The sequence below is a fragment of the Salarias fasciatus genome, chromosome 4 (genome assembly GCF_902148845.1).
Source record: "Salarias fasciatus chromosome 4, fSalaFa1.1, whole genome shotgun sequence".
In the NCBI taxonomy this organism is placed as follows: domain Eukaryota; kingdom Metazoa; phylum Chordata; class Actinopteri; order Blenniiformes; family Blenniidae; genus Salarias; species Salarias fasciatus.
Window position 1 is genome coordinate 18,913,510 of NC_043748.1, and position 22,041 is coordinate 18,935,550.

Below are 22,041 nucleotides of genomic sequence, written 5' to 3' on the forward strand. Positions count from 1 at the left end.
AAAAAAAAAAGCTGTTTAACATCACCATATTCAAATTCAGCCTCAGATCTCTGCCTCTTTAGGCTTTCAACAGAAATCTCACACTGCACCTCAGCCTCTCAGGGCAACAAACGAGCAGCTCCACAAAAATGAAAGCATATGGGAAGATGGATGCCATTCGGGAGGGCTAATTGAGTCATAATTCAGGTGAGCACGTTCTACATAACTTCCCTAAACATCCCTCCTACTCACATCCTCACTCAGAAATAGACTTGTCATCTCGCCACCTTCCCCTTATCGTCTAACTGCTAACAAGCCTATTTGCCTGTGACTGACGTTGATGTGATCCCTAAAGCCCCGAGCTTGGCACCGGATCGCTCCTAAGCCAAATTAAGCCCCTGTCATGCCCACCCCCACCTTCAGTCTAGTGCTACCCCTGCCATGGGAACCCTAAATCTTTAATGACGATGGAGAGCTCGGCGCGCTCCCACGATACAAAAGCGATGACATCTGTCTCTGTAAGTGCTGCACTCCAGAGCAGCCTCATTTGTTCTATCTCCGCTTCTTGAAAAGAAATCAAATATAAAAAGTTGAGGGAGGGTGGAGGCTGCGAGAGAAGGAAGGGAGGAGGTAGAGCTGAGGAGGTTAAAACAAAGATCCTTTATTTGGGAGGTTTATTCCGCTGCCCAGTCGTCCCTACACGTTCAAAGAAGGTGTTAAGCGTCCCAGATCCCCTTCTTGCTCTGCTGCTTTGGCTGCAGCCCACCTGCTCACAAATTACTTCCAAGTCAACAGGCCCTCCCCCTCACCAATGAATTTAACTCCTAAAGAGTCAAAGTCAGAGAGAAAGGAAACGAACCTTCTGACCCCTGGTCATCACAATCCTCCTTTACAACCGAATATATGTGGAAGAATGTCAAATAGTTGGTATTATGGTAACTGGCGCCAAACCACAACCACATTTATTGAGTGACTCTTGAAAGAGTAGGAAGAGAACAGAAAAGAAAAGCACAATATAATGCAGGACTGCCCAATATCAAACTAATCTACATCGCTTAAATGGGTAGAAAGACTAAACCACTGACAGCTTGCAGTCTCTTCAGGCTTTGTAATTATTTTTGAACTACAGAAGAACCCCTTAACCTGAGTTCCTTTTCTTGGGGTGGGTCATTCTGAAAAAAGTTTAATGGATAACATAGTACAACGAGTTGAAGTCACTGAGACTCAAGTCCTAGTCCCTAAACTGTCGGCACTGCCAACACAATAGACAGGAAAAATACACTCCAAATACTAGAAAACTTACTTGTGTTGATCCTTAATCTTCTCACTTCAAAAATGCATATTGTAGTAGTGTTGCATTCAAGACCAAGAAAAAACGTTCTGGGGCTGAGATCTAGTCTAGAGGCCAAGACTTTGAAGACGTGGCCTGAGACCAACACTATTCTCAAATACAACAACAACACATGATAGTACTTTAAAAAAACCTCCAAAAACTGTTTCAAACTTGAACAAAATGTGTGCAATTTTTTTAAACATGAAATGTCTTTAAAATAGAAAAATATCTAACATTAAAGAGGAAAAATGTATTTAAGTAAAGGGCTTAAGAAAAGAAAGTCAAAACAAGCACAAAGCCATTTTTTTTAAACTGCCTGAACTCGTGTGTGACTGGTTCTTTTTCACAGGCATTGCATCGGCCACCTATATCTACACGGGGTCCATCTTGGGTGAGGAAAAATGGCGCTGTCCATGCTATGTCGGAGGACAGACGTGTTATATCGAACTTTAAAGGGAATTTCGTCCGCCAAGCCTGCACTTTCTGCAACCTTTGTATTACAGACAGCCTTTTATAATGCCAAACCTCTAAAGCTGAACATCCGCGATCCGTACATTCCCGATAAGACCAGTGACAGGACCCCGGAGTGGCAGAAGACGGCTAAGTACGATGCTAAGCTGTTCGGCCGGTTAGGCTCCGTCTCGGGCATCGAGCCGTCCTCTTTGTGGCCCAGCCACGATCAGCTCAACAAATCATCGCAGAGGAGAGAGAGTGGAATCCTCCGCTGGAGGTGATGCTGAAGAACATCGAAGCAAGAGAAAAGGAACAAACGAGAAGCGGCTGGCGAGGTAGTCATTAGATATGATGCTAACGGGGATGAGCCTATTATCGGACAGCGGTCAAGCAAAGCGTATGTAACGAGCTCTCGAGCGATCTGCACGAAGCGTCTGACATGTTTACATACAGTCATGTTTTATGAACATGTCCCCCTCGTGCGGTGGCATCACACACGCCTTTAACAAGCTGAAATACATTCATTCACGCTCACTAGTAATCTAACCTGAAGCCAGTTCAACAGTTCTCACCTTGTTTATACTTTTTTTTTTTTTATTAAAGTTGTGTTACTTCACAGTATGTAAACATTAAATAAACAAGCAGGTTATTGGCCTAAGGTCTGATTTTACTATTTAGCCCATTTTCATGCTGTTTTCTCAAAGTAAAAGACGCAGTTTCCTATTAAAAATATTCAACTATTGCACAGCAATGCAAAATATATATAGTTTCTGAACCTTTGGCCAGCCAGGCTACCTTTTTAATGTAGTTCCTTACATTTTCGTTCTTTCATTGTCTCATTTCAAAGGAATTGTTACTGATTCCAGAGTCATTCAGCTCTTACCTTTTCCAGGGATTTCCTGAAGTCCTTCACTGGTCCTGCAGGGCTTTTTCTTTCTGCACACCTGCTTGTAATGAGTCTCTTTAACAGGCTCTGCTCAGATCTCAACCTCGACACAGCCATTTGGTTCAGGTGTGTTGGAGCAGGAACGTGCTGGAAATAGGATCCCTACTGGGCCAAGTTTATATAACACTGCACCAGGGTGTGAAGGGCAGCGATGGGAGGACAGCCCTGCATGCTTCTAGAGTTTTCTTGCTTTGAGATCTCTGGGTTTAATTTGCCATCCTGAAGTGCTAAAAATGAGACTCGTGACAGTCGGATGTGTTGAAGCTGAGCTGCATTGATGGCATTGTTTATTATGGCTCTCTAATCTGAGATCTGAGCACTGTGGGACAAGACGTTTCACTTTTCCATCATGTTTATTTTTACTGAAATGATGGGGATTGTAGAACAACTCACACAGCTCAGTCAAATCAAGTTTTAGCTTAAACTTTTTTCAGGTTTTAACACTTGCAACCCTGTTTGATTTAGTTGTTTTTAATCCTCTTGCTCCTTCCCTCCATCACTGTTGAATATTAATTTCTTCTCTGGTGTCGGCTGCATGCTATCGAGTAAAAATGTAATAAAAAAAAGCCATTTTTTAGTATAACAGTGATTTTCAATAAGTAGAAATGCTTAAGTATGTTTACTGTGCACTGAGTTTTTTAATTCACTAATCATGCAGTTTGTGAATTAAGTAAGATCAATTCAATTTCTAAATTCAACTTGACTTCAGTGCATGAAAAAAGCAATGCTTCTATCAGTGTTGTGCACGCTGGAGCTCGATAAAGTTACAGTATATTGTGCAGCCTTGATGACTTCAGAAACTGAACTAATTTTTACACACCAACACAAACTAAAATGTTCCTGTAACCTCATTAAAGCCCACTATAGCTGATGAACAAGGTGTAAACTAGATTCCTTCTATTTTGTTACTTGAATTTTGGCCCAATCCTGTTTTAGTCAATGAAATAGTGCTTTAACTTTTTTTTTTAATCCAAGAACAGATTCTTTAAGTCTTCATTAATGTTTTGAACTTTACTCAAACTTAAATTATTTAAGTCTTCAGTACAATCTGTGTTTTTTTTTTAAATTAAAGTATAGCCAACAAATTTTACAACTTCGTTTTTTTTTCAGCCTACTTTCTGTCCAATAATGGACGCGAGTACTCAATGAACTGCAGTTTGGTTTGAAGCCGTCACCTCGAGCCCACTCATGTCCGACCACGCTGGAGGAACTGGCCCTCGCTCAGCTTCTCAGGATTAATCACTTCTTCTCTTCATTTGCATCCCAGGGAGAAACTGATCGCGGCCAACATGGCCAAAATGCCCAAGATGGTGGCCGAGTGGCGCCGGGCGAAGCGGGAAGCCAAGAGGAAGATGAAGGAGGAGAAGGAGCGGCGCACGAGGCTGCTGGCGGAGGCGCGGGAGCGCTTCGGCCACGCCGTCGACCCGCGCAGCCCCAAGTTCCTGGAAATGGTGGCCGAGATCGAGAAGGAGGAGAAGAAGAAGAGGAAGCTCTTGAAACGCAAAATGCGGGAGGAGCAGGTGGCGGCGGGCTCGGCTCCGCCCGCAGCATCCTAGATATGGACCTGTTTAGAGGTCAGAGGTCAAGGGTGGGCTCGTCTCACCTTCCTCTGAGCTGGAAACACGAACTGTGAGAAACTCGAGTGATTTACACTTGTAAAGTCGTCAAAACAAATGTAATCTCCCATCAGACTGTTTTTTATTATGCATTTCTCTGTTCTAAAATAAAAACTATTTATGATGAAATGTTTTTCTGTTGTGAAAAGAGGAACTTGGTTAATTTGTTGAAGCTCTTCACATGTAAAAAGTTGAAATAAATCCAACTTCTGCCGAGACTATTTTTGCCCATCATCCAAAATGAAGGTGTTTCAGAAGTTTAATTTATTTATGAAAAAATACATCACAACCGTTTTCTTCAGCAAAACCCACAACAGTAAATCAAGAAGTTTTCCATCAGTTACACATGAAATACTACAAACATCCGTCTAATAAATCTTATTTTAAAGTCCTAAAAGGAATTACATTAGATATTCTTTTCAAATATTTAGTGTTTATGGAAGAATTTTCTTGAAGTCTGCGCTCCCTCAGCTGGAAGTCAGACTTTAAACCGAGGAGTCCTGAGTGGAACCGGAGAAGACGGACCTCCTACAGCGGGGCGTCGTCCTCCTCGCCGGGCTCCGCTTTCAGCTTGGACAGAGCGGCGTGAACCCGGAACTGTGTGCGCGACTCCATGGAGTAGTCTTTGTAGTTGTGTCTGCAAAGAAGTGAAGATAAAGGAGATCTTTGAAATCACTGATGAAACGTGTTTATATTCAGGCAGGCAGAGGGCGACCTCTAGTGTTCAAGATGTGGAAGTGAAAACAGAGGCAACCTCTGAATTTGAGTGAAATCTGCAGAATTTACAGCCAAAATTATTGAAATAATTTGACAGAAGTTGAAATGATGGAATAAAGTGACGGACTTGGCCTTGCGCAGCAGTTTGATGGCCTCCTCCCTCCGGCCCTGGTCGACGTAGAGCAGACTGAGCTCCACCAGACAGTTGGGCACCAGGTAGTCATCGAAGCGGATCTTCTTCTCACTGAGCACAGAAACGCCAGACGACAGGTTACGGGGGAGAAGAACCCGTCTGGATCCCTCTCTCCGGACCCGGGGAACTCACTTTGCGCAGACTTTGATGAAGTGGTCCTCGGCGTCCCGCAGCAGGCCCTGGTTCTTCAGGCACAGGCCCTTCAGCATGTGGATCACGCAGCAGTCGTCCAGCGTGTACTCGTTCTCTGCAGGAGGAGGAGGAGGAGGCGGTGATGAAAGGGGAACCACCGCGGGGGGCTGGGGCGGGGGATGGGGGGGGTTCTGGATGGGCGGACTCACCTGGAGCCTCCAGGATCCGACGCTCGGCCTCCGACAGAGTCTGCAGCATCCCTTCAGTCAGCTGAGGCTGCTTCTTGATCATGCTGAAGCCGTTCCATATGTACATCATCTCCTGGGGGGAGGGAAGGAAGGAGGGAGGAAAGGGAGGAGGAAGGAACGAAATGAAGGAGAGAAGGAAGGACATGATGCCATGTTTAATCAGCAAAACTTTAGCTTCTGTTGGATTGATTACATTTCATTACAGTTCGTAACGCTACAATATTATTTGTTGGTGTTCTACAGCATAGTGAATGTGCGGATTATAACGTGTCCACCAAAGTGTTTTAGGTTGTTGGATTTTGTATTTGATGAGTTTGATGAGGGGAACCAAAAATACCATCCACCTCCATTGTGTCCGTCCCCAAAACCTTCCCCGACTCGCCTCTGAATAAACAATAGTTCGCCCTCACAAAAACAGTAAGTATGCTGCTCGAAATGACTAAGAAATTGCGCTAAATGGGCCAATTTGCCAAAATGTTGAAGTATCCCTTTAAATAACACGTTTCCTTATGATTGTGAAGAAATTCAAGATGTGTTTTATGCATTTATGACGAGCAACGTGAGCTGGGATTAGACCGTCGTGAGACAGGTTAGTTTTACCCTACTGATGATGTGTTGTTGCAATAGTAATCCTGCTATAAAAAGGACTACAATACAAATAACATAAGTAATTATTATTATGACCTTATTTAGTCACTTTTGTATTATTAATTTGAGATGCTTAAAATGTTTTAGAAAATTAATCTTTTTAAAGTTTCTTTTTTTCTTTTTCTTAATTGAGTTCAGTTTCTTGTGTTGTGTTGTGTACTGGCTGAGATATATATTTTTTAGTACCAGCACTGGGACGGGGAGCCGGACGGGTTGAGGAGACTTGTATCTTCTGGCTTTCCGGATTGCGAACTTCTCCGTCGGTGGAGACTTCCCGGCGATCTTCTGTTTCAGGGTGGGCACTCGTCTGCACAACGCAGAGGGAAATGCATTTATTTCACAAACACAAACATGAGAATGAATCAAGAGCATCTAAATCAGGGCTCTTCTAACCTTCCCGACCAAAAGGGAGGTTTTTATTCTGGAGCCACGAAAACACTAAACCAGGAATTATTAAAGATCACACAGCTTATAAAGTTTGTTTTCTGTGTAGTTTTACCAAATTTATATTTATGACGACACAATTTAGAATCTATTTTGGTATTTTGGGTTTTTGCCATCATTTTCAGTAGTTTTGAACCTTTTTAGTCAACTTTGAATCAGTTTGTTTTAGTTAGGTTTCGAGTCATGTTTGATATTTAACTGTTTGACCTGTTTTTGCTCCATTCTTCAAACTTTCTAACACTTTGGCTACTTTTTCTCTTCCATCTAACACTTTTCTCCTGGTTTTCAGCAATTTTATCAGTTTTCAGCCATTTTTTTAAATAGCAGTTTTAGCCTTTGTCGCCAATTTAGCCAAGAGTCTTTTGGAAAATAAACCTGGAATGCAAATAATTTTTTTTTTTTAAAGGATGAATATAATTTTCAAAAAGAGAGTGTCACTACAGAAGAACCACTGAGCCACATGTGGCTGGAGAGCCGCAGGTTGCAGACATCTGGTCTAAATCTTGATAAAAAGCTGCAGGACTTTGCGTTCACACAGCGTATTGATCCATGTGAACACGACATCGTCACACGGCGATGTTCGGCCTGAAGTCGTACCTGAAGAGCTCGACTTCGTCCTCCCCGAACGGCCTGGCCTCGTCCTGCGGCAGCATGCTGAGGTACGCAGCCTTCATGTACATGTACATGGCCTTGGACCAGCGGCTCTCCTGGCTCAGCAGGTCGGCGTAGAAGTACGCCATCTTCCACTCGCGCTTGTAGGTGAAGCACCACATCAGCTCCCAGTAGCACATGTGGTGGAACTGCTTCCACGTCTGCTGCGCCTTGCAGCCGTCGTCGAAGAGCGCCACCGCCTGGGAAAAAGACAACATCAAGCTCATTTAGTGGCGAGTTACACCGATCACACGTCTTCAGGTATGAAGACACACACCTTGTCGATGTTCCCTTTGATCTCCTCGATTCTGCCGGCGAAGAAGAGGAATATCGCTCCCTGAAAAACACGGCAGGCCGGGTGACTCAGAGGGGAGATGGTCGTAAAGGTCGGATCTGTGACTCATCCGTTTCCGTGTGATGCTGAGTCAAACCCGTGTTTGTCATCGTCTTCTGCTAAAGTAATGGGATTACCCGGATGGCGCCTTACCTGCGGGTAGCGGAGCTGGAAAGGCTTCAGGAGGGTTTCAGCCTCTGCCACCTCTCCTTCGCCCGTACCTGAGACGAAAGAGTCAAGAGGCAGCGTGAAAACCTTCACGAGAGTAACTTCAGTCTGTGTGTTTTTGATGAGAAAATATCGATATTCACAGATTTATATGCATTTTTTTTTAAGTGTGCAGGTTGTCTTGGGTTGGTACCGAGTAAGAACGTGAGGAAGGTGTAGTAGCAGAGCAGCAGCAGGGCGCACAGCATGGAGCGCAGGTTGGTCCCCGTCGCGCCGTCACGCAGCAGAGCCAGGCCCAGATCCTGCGACGGGAGCGCACACACACACACACACACACACACACACCAAACATCAGCGCGTCTGGCGTCCGACGAGAGGAGGAAGTCTGCGTGTTGGACACACCTTGTCTCCAGAGAAGCCTGCGAACTCCAGAAGTTTGAGTATCCGGGGTGGAAAAAGAGAGAGGGTCTGCACGGGAAGAAAGAAACAGCATCCCATGAATCTCTGATCGTTTTCATCTGATGAAGAAAGATACAAATTCAAACTGGAAAAAAAAAAAAAAACAACTATAAAACATTTTTCCATTCAGCGTCTGAAAATGATGAGACTGAATGTAATGATTATTGTCCAGTTATCGCCATGGCGACACAGCTGGGGCAGGAGTGAACCAATGCAGACCCAAAAATCTCATTTTCAACCAGGTTCTCTGTGGTTTAGTTCATGGCTCTGCAGCCTTCATGAAAAAAGAGCAGTTTTAGTGACAGTTCACCACAAACAGGCCTCACTTTTAAAATGAGGCTAACAGCTTCTGAAGTGTCGTATTTAGTTTTGACATAAAAACTGTATCTTATGATGAATTTATGAAGCTTCGTATCACATTTCCAGCTGTTTTGGTGCCTGATTTTGTCAGTTTCACTTGTTTTTAGACAATTTTTGACATTTTAGCTGATTTGGGCTCTTTCATAAGCACTTTTACATTTTACTTTGTCCAATTTTAGACTATTTTAAGTTTACTGGTTTTGTTGTTTCATAGAAATTAGCCACTTTAGGGTTTTTTTAAGGATATTCTAGTATTTTATTCTCATTTGTTGTAGGTTGCCCTTTTTCTTTTCTGTTTGGCTTTGTGCCTTTTCTAAAGCAGAGTTCATGTCATGAGTTGTCGTCGTCGTTCATCTGCTTGTATTTTGGTCCGTGTTGAGAACTGTCCGGCTTTCCCTTCTACCTGTGACCTATGACCTCTACAGATACAACCTGTGTCTAATTACCCTTTAACACAAAGTTTTCCAACCACATGTGTAGACGACAAACACCCGATTATTACATCGACGTTGTGACTCACCAGATTAAAAGCTCCCACTCCGAACGACATCCCCCCCTCTAAGTGAACGTGGCTCGGCCCTTTCACGCAGTTGTAAGACTTGATGAAGGAATGCACCTCTCTGGAGGGAAAAGAACAGATCTATATTTCAGTGAACATTCCATCACATCAAGACACGTTCGGTAATATTCAAACATCATCGGAACAGCAGCATCGACAGAGAGAACCTGGTGTTGATTAGAGAGAAAGTTCTGGATGCTGGAACTGGAATCAGACTCGTCTAACTTCAATCAGCTGACAAGAAATTCAAATTTAAACTATATATAGAAACACACATTTACATATCATCACTCTAGAGAATATTGCAATTCGTTAATTTCCTCTTAACATGTGTTGAAAACAATTAAGATTAACATAAGAGTACCAGAATGTAAAGAAGTATTCTACACATTACTGTGAATTCCCAGACTTTTTGGTACAACGCTCCGTCACAAGACAATATTCAAATATTAGTAACATTAACATATCCTATAAAAAAGGACACTGGCATTCATTCACCCAATGCAATCTTTTTTGACACTACTCCAGACATGGGCTTATATAAATCAGGTTTGCAGCAACTTTTTCTTTCAAGAAAGTTTCTCATGTCTACTGAATTTTTCAAAAATGATGTCCGTTTATTGTCGTTACTTTGACCGTCAACCACAAAACTATAAAGTCCAGGAGAGTCTGGCCTGAGACCAAGACCAAGACCAAGACCAGGACCAGGACCAGGAGAATCTGGCGTCAAAGTCATAACACTCTGGATCAAAACACTCTTCTCACTACCCTTCTACTGAGCATGTGCAGAACCACTGTTTACGATGACCGTGGTGCATATATATATATACATACATATATACATACACACACACACACACACATATATATATATATATATATACATATACATATATATTGATCCAAAGCATTTTCAAAAAGTTGTGTTTCTGCCTATTTACATGACAGCAGATTCGGAGCATTTTCAAAAAGTTCCACCTTGGAGGCCGTTCTCACATAGTTGCGTTTTCAGTGGTTCTGCGCACCACTGTTGTGTAAACGGAGCCCCAAAAACACAACAAAACTTCTGCTTTTTTCACCTTAAAGTAAAAGAGTCGACTGTTCACTTACTTGTAAATCATGTAGCTGTTTCGTACTTTAATTCCTCCTTTGATAAAACTCACCATGTTCTCATCCTGTGGGGAAGTGCAAAAGGAGGAAATGTATCATTTAATGCATCTTACATCAGGATCAGATCCATTTCAAAACAGACCAAACTAAGGTGTTTTCCTGTTGCAATATAATGGTTATTGTATTATAGCATGAGAATCTATTCAAAATACCACAATTTTTTTACCTTGTTGCAGTAAAAATCAACAACACCATCACAGGAATCAATAATATTGTTTCAGACCACTGATACAATGAATTATTATTTTCCATAAGAACAAAAACTAGTTTTTAGATGTGGTTGAAACTTTGCTTGTGCAACTTATACGAAGCTGACTGCACCTGGAGGAAGGTGAGAGCAGCTCTCTGCAGCTGGCACTCTGCAAAACACACTTCTGCATGAAGCTGCACTGCAAAAACACAAATCAAGTGATCAATGATGTACAGTCACCCAGCAGCAACAAGGAGGGGAACGTCCACGCCCACATTTAGCAACAGGGCTACAACACTGCATGATAATTTGTTTTAGACAGCTGAAACCAGCATGGCTTCATTTCTTTCTTGAATTGGGAAATATGGACACTTCAGAATCTTGGCACCATTTGGAAAAAAAGTCGCTTTAATTCAGCATGAGTTTGACTTTAGAGTGCAAATGCAGTCTGTATCGTATTTATCAGTGTGATAAATTTTCGCCTGATTTTCACAACAGCCATGAACGAAAACATCTTTAATGTGAAATTCCTCCGGAAGTGTGATATCAACATATACAAACATATCTTGGCAGCTGAGAGTGGAATCGTACATGCCCCGTATGATCTTAACCAGAGTTAATAATTCAGCAGCTTTGAAATGATTCAACTGAGGTGGAGAGTAAAGAAAATGATCTTAGTCTGAAGTGGAGTCATTTAATGCACCGTTTCCTTCAAAGTGAGCTGGGTTCAACCAAGAATATGTTCAATGTCGTGTCGACATTCACCCCTTTCTTGCTAGATTTAAGAAAACAGTGACTCAATACACCATCTTGTGGTAGAAAATGGTACTGCAACTGGTAGGGATGAGGCTAGCTGGTTTGATAGCTGATTTAAGTCCATTTATCCAACAGCCTGATACATCGCTCATTATTTTTGCCTTAAATTTTCTTTGCTTTAATCAAGAAAAAAACACCTTTTATTTGCAATTATTTTTTAGGATTATAATTTATCCAACACACTGAATCAAAACAGCCCGCCGTGATAGAAATTCATATCAGAAACCAAAACTGAGGAAGTGATTCAGATGAACAATGACAGAAATTAAGAAAATCGAACAAATGTTGATCAGATCCTCAGACATTTAGCAAACCTTCCACCTGTGAAGTAAAACATTTGAACCTTTTACCTTCAGAGAACGACTCTCCTATTGACTTGTTGGTCAAACCCGGAGATTTCCGTCGAAACCTGGAACAGCAAAAATCTTAAGTACAAAACACTGTTCCTGTACCATTAGGTTCTTAATAATCTGAGCTGATCGAGTGATTGATCCAGCCTTGCTGACCTCTGGCAGACCTCCTGAGCACTCTTCATGGTGTTCCCTGCGTTGCTGAGGTCTTCGTGCTGGAAAGTCATCATGGCCTGCATTTCCAGCACCGTGGCGTAGATGAGTGCATGGTACATGCTCTCGTTCACCCTGCAGGGGCAACACACGGCAATGAGGGGACTGACACGCCTCGCACTGTGAACAAACACGCCATTCCACACATTTCCCCCCCGACGTGAAGAGATAAGAGTCCTCAGTCAACCGTCCCGGTCTGTTCTCCGCCTCGTGTTTGTTCTGCACGGCCGGCGCTCTGTTAGCTGATCAGTCAGTGAGGCCTTGGGCGTCAGCTTCGGCAAACACTTCATATCCTGGAGAGCCGAAGCCCCGTCAGGAAGGGGACTTCTTCACAGCTCGCACCGCCGGGGCCTCTAAACAGCCCCAGGGGGCCGGAGGTGGAGGTGGAGGAGGAGGTGGACATACTGCTGACAGCACAACAGTATGGCCGTGCTCCACGTCGCACTGGCTGTAAAAAACAACCTCTCGACCCCGGGGAGGGTGGGGGGAAGACGCCGGACCCCGGATGGTTCAGTTACCTTGGCCGCAGCCTCTCCAGGCTCTCGTTGAAGTGGTTGTTAAGGAAGAGATCCAGCGCCTCCATGCACTCGTCCAGGCACTCCTTCAGGCTCGCCACCTCCGAGGAGCCGCCGCACCTGGGTGGAGGTGGAAAATCAATAAACTAATACACAGAAAGCAGTACAGCGACGTGCTGGACTCAAAGGGAAGGTTAGGACGGTGGGTCATCTTCCACCACTGGCTGATCCACGGCAGCCATCACCTCTGGAGAAAGTATTCAACCAGCTGGGTGAAGACTGCTGCATCAGAGGACACATGTGGGGAATACAAGCAAACTCAATGACCTCTCCTCAGCATGATGAAGGAGTTTTTGTGATAAAAATCAGCTGTTCTGTGAGTTTTTGCTGCCTGGAAACCCCCCCTCTGCTTCACCAACTGAAAGAATGTAACAAACACTTCCTGGTGCAGCAGCTGTGCGCAAAAACACAACATTTCATGCATTTAGCGTGTATTAACTGCGGTCTGTCTCATTCAGACAGCAAGGAGAACAGCTTCACACAGTCTGCTGGTATTTTCACGGTGGAGGAAAAGTCAAACAGGTGTTTCTTTTTGATGTTTCTAATGATGATCCCGGTTGAAACAAACCAAACAGAGATGTTTTAGAGAGCAGGTCAAACTTGTGGTGCGTTCCGGCGGTGCGGACTCACTTGTTGTCCTCGGCAGTCCCGTCCTTCCCATTGGACATGATTAGTCTCCAACACCTGTTAGGAGCTGCGGGCAGGAAACCAAGACGCGTTCACGGTCCTGTCCGCGCGGTCAGAGCGGCCGGTGTGTGCACGTGCACGTGGAGGTGGGCATCAATGCCCACAGACGCTTATTCCTCCCGCCTCTCTCTGTCTCTCTCTCTCTCTCTCTCTTTTAAAAATAAAAAAAAGCTGTTCCAGATGTGAAGGCACGCGCTCATCTGTGCGGATCACACACTTCTGTGTTTGCGCAGCGGAGCCGCGGTGACTCCTCCTCTGTGCGCCACTGCCACGCACTCATTACGCACCGCTTCACACACACACCTCCACACACACCTCCTCATCCACAGCCATCTCGACCGGATCATATGTCATCGACATTATTGTTTACTTTTAAAGTTGTTTGTTGGAAAAATGTTTCTTTTCTTGTTTCATCTCATGCCATAAACTGAGTTCAACGAGATCAAACTTTGTTTTCTGGGAGATGAGTGTGTAAAAAGAAAACGCAGGAAGCTCAATTACTTAAATTAATTTATTCTGGACGTGAAGTTTGAGTTTTTTTTGTCAAGTTCATGCAATTAATTAGTTTCGCCACACGGGGGCGCTGTTGTATAAATGACCCATGAGATTATTTTGAGCTCTGAGTCGAGTTATAAACATTTCAGACACTTCTTATTAGTTTATATAGTTTCATTATTTTAAAAAATTGCATAGGCTGAACTGTATGTATGCATGTGTATATTGGCAATTAATGACTAGTGTGAAACTGACCGGGAAATTACTTTAAATGGGCTGGGTTTTTATTATTATTATTATTATTATTATTTATTTAAATAATCCATCTTTCAATTCAAAGTTAATTACCCAAAAAGAAGAAGATACAAAGTAGTCAGTCATATAAGAAGTCATCATCTTTGAATCCAGTGGTCCTGGAGTCACTTTACAGAGAAATTATCCACAAATACTGACTTTAATCAACTCAAATGACTCTAAGATGAGAATATTTTGTTTTAGTTGTGTCCTATTTATAAAAAAAAAAAACAAAAAAGCTAGTATATAAAAAGAGGACACTCAGTCACCTGAATTTACCTTCTCAACATCCTTCAGCCTGCTGGTTCCTGTTCGTGACAACGCCACTGTTTGCCATCTCCCTATAGATTAAGAGAGGGCTGTTTCTTGGTAACTTTCCAACTTCCCAGCTGCATGAACACATTAAACCCATCAGAGGCCTCTTCAGCCTGAGCTCCGAGTCACAAAACCCTGTTTGTCTCATCCATTTTTATTTCATTTTACTTTTTTGAAACTCCAGGTTTTTAACAGAAGTGCATGTTTTGATCCTGATTACAGCTAAATGTGAGTCACATGGTTACATCTGAAATAAACATTTCCCTCAGGACACTATTTCACTCAATAAAATGTTAAACGTATCTTAACCTTCATATTGTGGGTGTTTTTTATGCACACATGCACAGGAAGAACATGCAAAACTCCACACAACCTTATTGCTCTGAGGACATTTCGGCACACAGATACCGATTAGAGTATTACTGGCTGAGTCTGGAAGACTAACTGACGATCGGCAGACATTAGGCCCATTTTTGAGACGGCATCCTTCACATTTCACATTAATAATATAAGATTTAATCTCAATGGTTTTAGCTGGATCCTAAAGTGTGAATCCAGGAAGCTCTATAACCTTGGAGCTGGACTTTGAGCCTCATTTTGAGCCTCAGAAGGAAGTTCGGTTCCAGACAGTGAGCACAAACTGAAGGCAGAGTCCAACACAAGCAGCTTTCCTTCGGGCTCCTGCCGCCTGACTTCTCGGTTGAACAGGACGGTGATAGTTGCACATTAACAGCAGGTTTCTATTCAAATGAAACTCTTGTTTCCACCGTTAGCAGTTTCAGGTTAATGATGCATATGCGTCTCTTAAAGATACCATGACATTAAAGCCCGACTCGATCAATCAAACTTTATTTTTAAAAAAAAATTCAATCACTTTACAACATATGAACACGTAAAGCATCACATCTGTGGGTGTAATACAACAACAACGAAAAGCCATTGACAGCAGTGTGTTCTGCCCTCAACATGGAGCCCAGCTTCAGTTTCATGATCACAGTGAAAATAGTTAACTTCATTAACTGTGTGTGGAGGGCAGAAACACTTCTTTACAGTCGCCACTGCGTGTATTTTCTCTTAAGAACCAGGACCACATGGGGTGAGTTCACAGATGGAATTTATTAGATTCAGACGTAGCAAAAATAGATTTGTTGTGTTATTGGGTCCTTTTGATTGCACTAGACCTGACAGTAACGGTCTGCGGGGGGTCCAGAGGAGGCTGGAGGACGGCGTGCGGCGCTCAGGCCCTCGTGGACCCCATCCTGCAGTAGAGGATCATGGAGACGGCCATGGCGCAGATCTGGCAGCAGCAGGCGCACACAGGAAGTAGAAATTGTTTAAAAACCTCAAAGAAAACACTGAGTTTTAAAATATTTCTTTGTAGACTGGTCCGGTTCTGACGCCTCACCTCCAGAGCCGCGATCCCGAGCGCCACGGCCACGATGGCCACGGTGTTCTCATCCACCAGGTGCTTGACCTTCTGGAAGCAGCCGCTGACTGCCTGAGCGGGAGACAAGAGCCGAAGCCACGGCGGTGTCAGCGCCGGCAGAGTGAACGGAGAGGAGTGAAGAGTGTGGGAGTCCTCACCATGCTGCCATCGATCAGCGTCTGGTTACACGGCTGGTCGGTGTTCCGGCAGCACTGCGGAGGGAACTTCATGCCTTGGTCGTTGTAGTAGGGAGAATCCACAAAGTCCGTGGCGTTGTAGAATCCACAGCATTTCAGCTAGTCCAGACATAAAGGGAGGTTACACGAAGCACTGGGAGGAAAAATCACTTCCCTTGACAGGTGGAACTTACCGTGGTCATGGTGGTGTTCCACAGTCCCGTGATGTCCGGGTCCTGCCCGTAGTCCTGCTTGATGTTGTGGACTGCTGCTCGTCCCACTTTGGAAAACAACTCATCCGCCTGGCATGCAAACGGCACGTTTTGCATTTAGTTTGCAAATGATGAGAATGGTCACAGTGATCTGAATACAAACACACATCCTCAGTGTGAAGCAGGGAATAATTTACCAGAGGTCTGAAGACCAGGATCACGATGGCGCCGGCCACCTCGGCCAGGAAGACCAGCAGGATGATGATGAAAAACTGGAGAGAAGACGAACAGAAGCAAAGAAACTTGGTAACTGAGCACGTTTAGATGACCTGATGAGAAAACATAAAGTCACTGCTGGTCTGATGTTGCTCTTTGAAGGAGGTAGACGCCCTAAACCCACCTAAATGAGCATTACCCAACATGCACTATGCTTTGGTGCTATTTTGCTGGTGGGACACGACCACAAGTCAAACCTTCATCGTTTTTTTAAATTGAGTCTCTGTAAAGCAGCAGGGTGGTGACCTACCAGCAGCAGCATGCACTTGCTCTCCTTGATGGCCCCGCAGCAGCCCAGGAAGCCGATGATGAGCAGCAGCCCCCCCAGGGCGATCAGCAGGTAGCCCACGTTCAGCACCTGGCTCAGCTCTGGCGGAGCGTCTTCAATCTTCCCCAGGAAGCTGAGGATGGAGCCGCTGTCCACCTTCACCCAGATCCCCACGCCCAGGACGGCAGCTCCGGCCAGCTGGAGGACAGAGGACACCCCCAAATAAACCACAAACATGGATAAAAACGGTTTTTCAGTTTGTTTGTTTTTTGTCAGATCTGCTTCCGTCTTTTCGTGATTTTGTGAAAATTAGATTTTTCACAACTCGGACCTCCACCTGTATGGAGCATTTCAGAAAAGCTGCGTTTACACGGAGGACTGACGGGAGCTTCGTTTCCATGCATCTTTGCTTTTTCAGTCTCTCCGATCACTGCATGTAGAATAAACGGGCCCCAAATCTTTCCGTTTTCACTTGAAAACGTTGGTAAACATCAGTTAAGTCAAATAACAGGCATTAAAGTTGAACGGAAGCTACAGTTATTGAGCCTAATATTCGTTTTTTACCCCGAAGAATTGTGCCTAACCTTCACAAGTGTAGCTTTATAAATACTTAAAATTCACTGTAATCATGCTAATGACAATAATACTAATAATGACGACGATGATGATGATAATAAATGGCTCACATCAACCAAAAGTCTTTGCACTTTCCATCTTTTTGCAGAAAATCAAGAAAAAAAAACATGCCATTTCAAGTAATTTTTTTTCCCAGAATATAAAATAAAATACAAAACAACAGTCTTGACTTACGAAGATAATGCCGTTGAAAACGAACATCATGCATTTGAGGAATCCGTAACAGCCCATTGTTGCTGCTGCTTGTTCGACCTGCAGAGGAGGAAAAAACAAAAAGAGAAACAGTCACGGAGACTCCAGGGGGATAAAACGGGCCGCGAAATCCAAAATATGACAGGAAAAATACAATACAGCCTGTTCCGCTACTTCAACCTCCGGAGCGTCTTTCAACTGTTGTCAAGCGACCCGCCTAACGAGAAAACAGGAAGCGGGGTCTTCAAAATAAAAGCATGAAACACCAAAACCGGAAGTCAAACACCCGTCAAGCTTTCATCGCTCAAAACGCTGCTTTGTTTGTACTTGACAGTCGCTGCTTGTAAAAAAGCAAATTATTGACCGGTGCTTTCACGACTACACTGCTGCACGATGCAAATCAGTGGATGAATTAACAGAGCCGCTTCCTGTCCCAGGCGGAGAAGAGGAAAAATACCAGCTGTTCTCCTTTTTTTCCCTCACCTTTCTCAAACAGAGGTGGAGCTTCAGGAAGTGTGCCTCACCTTGTTTTCAGGAAAGGTTTGTGTGCATGCAAATTGATGGAGGAAGCAAACTCCCAGTGCACAATCACCAGTGTGAATGTTTACTTTTACCTGTAAGTACTTCCCCTTTTTTTTTTTTTAACACCAAGGTTTTAAAGCAGGTGTGTCAAACTGATTTTGGTTCAAGAGGCAAGAATGTACGGCACAATTTCATCTTGACTGGACCGGACGGGTGAAACCGTGCCATTACGGCCTTGAAATGTAAACTTTAAAATGTTTCTTTGTTGTGGTGGAGGGTATGTGAATGACAAATGTCGTTATTTATGAAAAAACTAAGCAACAATTCTGGAAAATGAGCACAACCTCAACTTAAAGACAAATTTAAGAGTGCAAATTGTGTCCAAAAAAGTCTGTACTTTTCACAAACTCACCCTGACAACATGAAGCTAATGCTAGTTAGCTAGCATTCATTTCATCATCACCGATATCTCGACTCTGCTCTCAGTATCGTGTTGTGTCCACTACTCTTAAGAAATTTGTTTTTTAAAAAAAGTTTTTATTTTAATGAAATTAATGTTTTCTTCAATTTTTTTTTTACAATTTTCTCAGCAGCTTGGTTGGATTGGAGCCTCTTGTGGGCCAGTTTTGGTCCACTGGCCTCATGTTTGATGCCCTTGTTTTTGAAAATACTCAAAACAGCTTAAAAAAAAAAAGTATTGTTTTAGGTGTATTCGGCCTAATTTTCTTTAAATGGAATATTTTTAGACAATTTTTACCAAGCTTTAGAGATTGGGAACAATTCGAGGTTCCACAAGGGATGACACAGTGGGACAGTGGGCATATATGAAAAGAGTATACTTGTCATTTACTAAAGTTACAATACTAAAAAAAAAGGTTCTGATCTAAATTAGAGAATAGGCTTTGTGAAGATTTGAATGTCTACCTTTATTTATACACAATACACACTTTCATTTTGCTGGTGCGATTTATGTGAGATCTGCACACATGCTGATCGTCACTATTGTTATATAATAACATCTAAGTCTATTAAATTTGTCAGTGTGGATACAGCTGCTTCATTATCAGCGTGATTTAACTTGTATTAAAGCTTTGAGAAACTTGATTATTTTCTAAAAACAAAAAAAAAGGAAAAAAATAGGCAGGAGTTTAATGAATTCCATTTAAATCATCTTAAATTCTTGATGGTCTGCAGCTTCAGTGTGGAAAACATAGTTTGACCAGTGTGACTGGAATGTAAGGATTAAAAGTAAAACCCTGAAACATCAACCTGAGAAATGAAGCACAAACACTTTGTGATAGACTAGAAAAGGGGCCTCTGTGTATAATTTGCATGTTCTTCCTTCCTACATGAGTTTTACAGGCAGACAAACCAAAAGTGTCTTTTTTTCAGGATAATTTGTGAGTTTCAGGTGTTTCCCTGAGATTTTTGAAACGGTTGCATTTCTTTTCTTAGATATGAGCAGTTTTTCTGTATGCTGTTTTTATGTGACTGATTGATTGATTGACTCCTTGTCCAGGCTGTACTTTACAGAGCTCAGATATGATCTTGTCCCTGACAAGATGACGACGATGAGATCAGTGCAGGAAATGAAGAGATGTTCACAGATTAGGTGCAAACTGGAAACTGGCTTTATTTAAACTTGTCACCCTCTAAATAGCCCTCTGACATCGCTCCGAAAAAGGTTCTGGACACGTTACAATCGGTTTAATTTACAAACAAAGGCTGACTTGTTCATGTCTGATCAATAAATGTTCTTTAAGCTATAAGTTTGCATTTGAATATGAGATGTATGAAATCCATTTCGTGAGGACACACCTGGATGTTAGGCAACTCTCCATTTGTGAGGGTTTTTTTCTTCTTTTTTTTGGGATCTATTTCTTTCATATCAATATAAGTTTCAATATTAAAAAAAAGTGAATTATTTATGTGAACCTAGAAAGTTAAAGATCTATGGGAAAGTGAGAACTGAGAAGATACACACCAGGAAGTGGTTTTAACACTCTTTTATGCAAATCATACCGAGGAAACCAACATAGAAACACACATCACTTACAGAAGTTACAGGAATTCAGTCAAAATTTACTCCTTTCATCCAAAAGAGTTTTTAATTAATCATGACTTGATTCATAACGTAAAATTCTTCCGTTTGAAGTGCATTGTTTTTGCATTGTGCACTGCTTTTGAATAAGTTTTGATTAGTATACATTGGAGACAGAATGTGGTAAAATAATGAAGAAACGGGGGGGTGGGGAGAATTAGATCAGAGTATTACCCCTCCACTCACCCGACATGGAGAGACTGACCGATTTCAAATCAGTTTGGAAGAGAAACCCACGCCGCTTCAGTGTGCTTACTGGTAAACATGATGATGAACTGAGTGAAGCAGCAATATTCCTGCTGACAAAAACTGTTTGACACCCAACATTCATCAAAGTAACAGCTTCCTGTCGGTAAACTTCCTCCTCCCACACTCTCCTAGCACTTTGCATTCTTAAAAGTCACATCTAGGTTGTGTATGTGTTTGTGAGTGAGTGTGTATGTGTGTGTGAGTGTGTGTGTGTGTGTGTAAACCTCCCACAGGGGGAACAGTGGCCTTTGTGTGGCGTGACAGCACAGAAAAAACTGTGAACAACAGCAGCTGAGCAGAACCCCATTGTGTGCAGCAACAGGCTGACAGTTTCTCCGAAGTCAAACGTCCCCCGAGGCGTCTTCGTCATCGTCTTCATCGTCATCTTCTTCGTCTTCTTCTTTGGCATCTTCCTCAAATATCCTCAGACATGTTAGACACTGTGTGGATCCCCTCGGGAGGGAACGACTCCCCTGCTCTCCACTCATCCCAGTTAACCTTACATGCCGCGAGGCTGCAGAGCGGATTGGGGTCAGGGGCGTTCCTCAGGGACCTGTAGTGGTAACCTCTCACTTTATCAAGGGAACAAACAACAACAAAAAAAAAACCCCAGGAAGTGGTTTGTCAGTCCAGCGAGCCCTCCGGGGCGGTTGGGAGGGAGTCAGGCTGTCGTCGGGTTAATCATACATCTTGTCCGGTTGCCTTGACTCCCCTCACACACGCATCTCGCCGAGTGTTTCCCAGCGTTCCCTGACACTCGGCGACTGACACCCCCGAGTGAGCCCGGTGAGTCATTAACAGCCCGCAAATCTCCTCGGACTGACAGGAGGAAGAAGTGGCCAGACCTGAGCCGGGTGCATTTCTACGCACACATTTCATTGCTTTTAAACAACAAAGCCTCTCAGACGAAGAGACTCCCGTCACACACACACAAGACTCAAAGGACGCCATTGAGCGGGATAAACGGAGGCAGGTCTCGGGAGACAAAGGGTGATTGTTGGACGGGTCTGGCTCTGTGATGGTACGGCGGATGAGAAATACCCACAAGTGGAAGTCGCCGGGAAAAGAAGACACAACAGAGAGTCTCTGGCTCACCTTTCACTGAAGATATCCGGGGATGTTCACTCCTTCACTCTGTTCCTCTGGGATGTTGCGAGGGTCTCACTGGAGTCCTCGGGGGAGATAAAAGACCCTCCACGCAGTCTGCGGTCGCTCCCTTCCTCCGGTTCGGCCGCTCGGCGTCACGTAAACAAGCCGCAGAGGCACTTTTCTGGCATTCTGCTTTATTTTAAGGCTGCCGGCGCGTTATAAGCACGGGGAGGGGAGCAGTGGGTGGGTGTGACCAGAGCAGCTGAGTAAGAACACATCACCATGGAGCTGCAGCTCCTGAGGGGAGGGGAGGGGGGACCAGAGAGAGCCGTCACCTGTCTCACCTGAGCCCAGCCTTCAGCCGCACAAACACTTCATTCAGGAAATAATCCACACGCTATTTATGAAATGATTCAATCATTCACAATTGAGGAAGTTGATCATTTAACAATCATCAGTCTCTGAGCTTTTCTTCCCTTTGAAAATGACCAAAAATGAAGTAGATTTAAAGAAGCGTAATGTAGGTTTGTTTCCCCTGTGAATCTTAAT

The 22,041-nt window shown here is 43.5% G+C and overlaps 3 protein-coding genes across 3 annotated transcripts; 1 reads left to right on the forward strand and 2 right to left on the reverse strand.

Annotated features, from left to right (window-relative positions):
- The first annotated feature begins 1,699 nt into the window (after positions 1-1,699).
- On the forward strand, positions 1,700-4,548 carry gadd45gip1 (growth arrest and DNA-damage-inducible, gamma interacting protein 1). The gene is given in 4 exon segments (XM_030090311.1): positions 1,700-2,002; positions 2,005-2,082; positions 2,085-2,100; positions 3,979-4,548. Coding segments are annotated over 4 exon segments (672 nt in total). The 5' UTR covers positions 1,700-1,713; the 3' UTR covers positions 4,268-4,548.
- Positions 4,549-4,568: 20 nt separating this feature from the next.
- On the reverse strand, positions 4,569-13,461 carry LOC115387551 (tetratricopeptide repeat protein 39A). Its single transcript, XM_030090310.1, has 17 exons — positions 13,185-13,461; positions 12,498-12,614; positions 11,923-12,054; positions 11,767-11,825; positions 10,732-10,799; positions 10,351-10,415; positions 9,202-9,301; positions 8,265-8,330; positions 8,056-8,164; positions 7,848-7,915; positions 7,638-7,697; positions 7,307-7,560; positions 6,452-6,572; positions 5,579-5,690; positions 5,370-5,484; positions 5,172-5,288; positions 4,569-4,964 (listed from the first exon to the last, which is right to left on the reverse strand). The coding sequence occupies exons 1-17, from the start codon at positions 13,220-13,222 to the stop codon at positions 4,856-4,858; spliced, it is 1,710 nt and encodes a 569-aa protein (XP_029946170.1). The 5' UTR covers positions 13,223-13,461; the 3' UTR covers positions 4,569-4,855.
- Positions 13,462-15,178: 1,717 nt separating this feature from the next.
- Positions 15,179-21,670, reverse strand: tspan34b (tetraspanin 34b). Its single transcript, XM_030089928.1, has 8 exons — positions 21,499-21,670; positions 17,514-17,591; positions 16,686-16,901; positions 16,357-16,431; positions 16,142-16,249; positions 15,930-16,067; positions 15,751-15,843; positions 15,179-15,642 (listed from the first exon to the last, which is right to left on the reverse strand). The coding sequence occupies exons 2-8, from the start codon at positions 17,568-17,570 to the stop codon at positions 15,583-15,585; spliced, it is 747 nt and encodes a 248-aa protein (XP_029945788.1). The 5' UTR covers positions 17,571-17,591; positions 21,499-21,670; the 3' UTR covers positions 15,179-15,582.
- Between the last annotated feature and the right edge of the window lie 371 nt (positions 21,671-22,041).

Bases quoted from the DNA above. Each gene is read 5' to 3' on its own strand.
- LOC115387551 (XM_030090310.1), bottom strand. From the start codon at position 13,222: ATGTCCAATGGGAAGGACGGGACTGCCGAGGACAACAA. The intron at 12,055-12,497 runs GTAACTGAACCA...TTGCCCCTGCAG, and splicing joins CTGGAGAGGCTGCGGCCAAG to GGTGAACGAGAGCATGTACC. The intron at 7,916-8,055 runs GTACCAACCCAA...CTTTCGTCTCAG, and splicing joins CTTCCTCACGTTCTTACTCG to GTACGGGCGAAGGAGAGGTG.
- tspan34b (XM_030089928.1), bottom strand. From the start codon at position 17,570: ATGGGCTGTTACGGATTCCTCAAATGCATGATGTTCGTTTTCAACGGC. The intron at 16,902-17,513 runs GTAAGTCAAGAC...TCTGTCCTCCAG, and splicing joins TTTTCAACGGCATTATCTTC to CTGGCCGGAGCTGCCGTCCT. The intron at 16,068-16,141 runs GTAAGTTCCACC...TGTCTGGACTAG, and splicing joins GGAACACCACCATGACCACG to CTGAAATGCTGTGGATTCTA.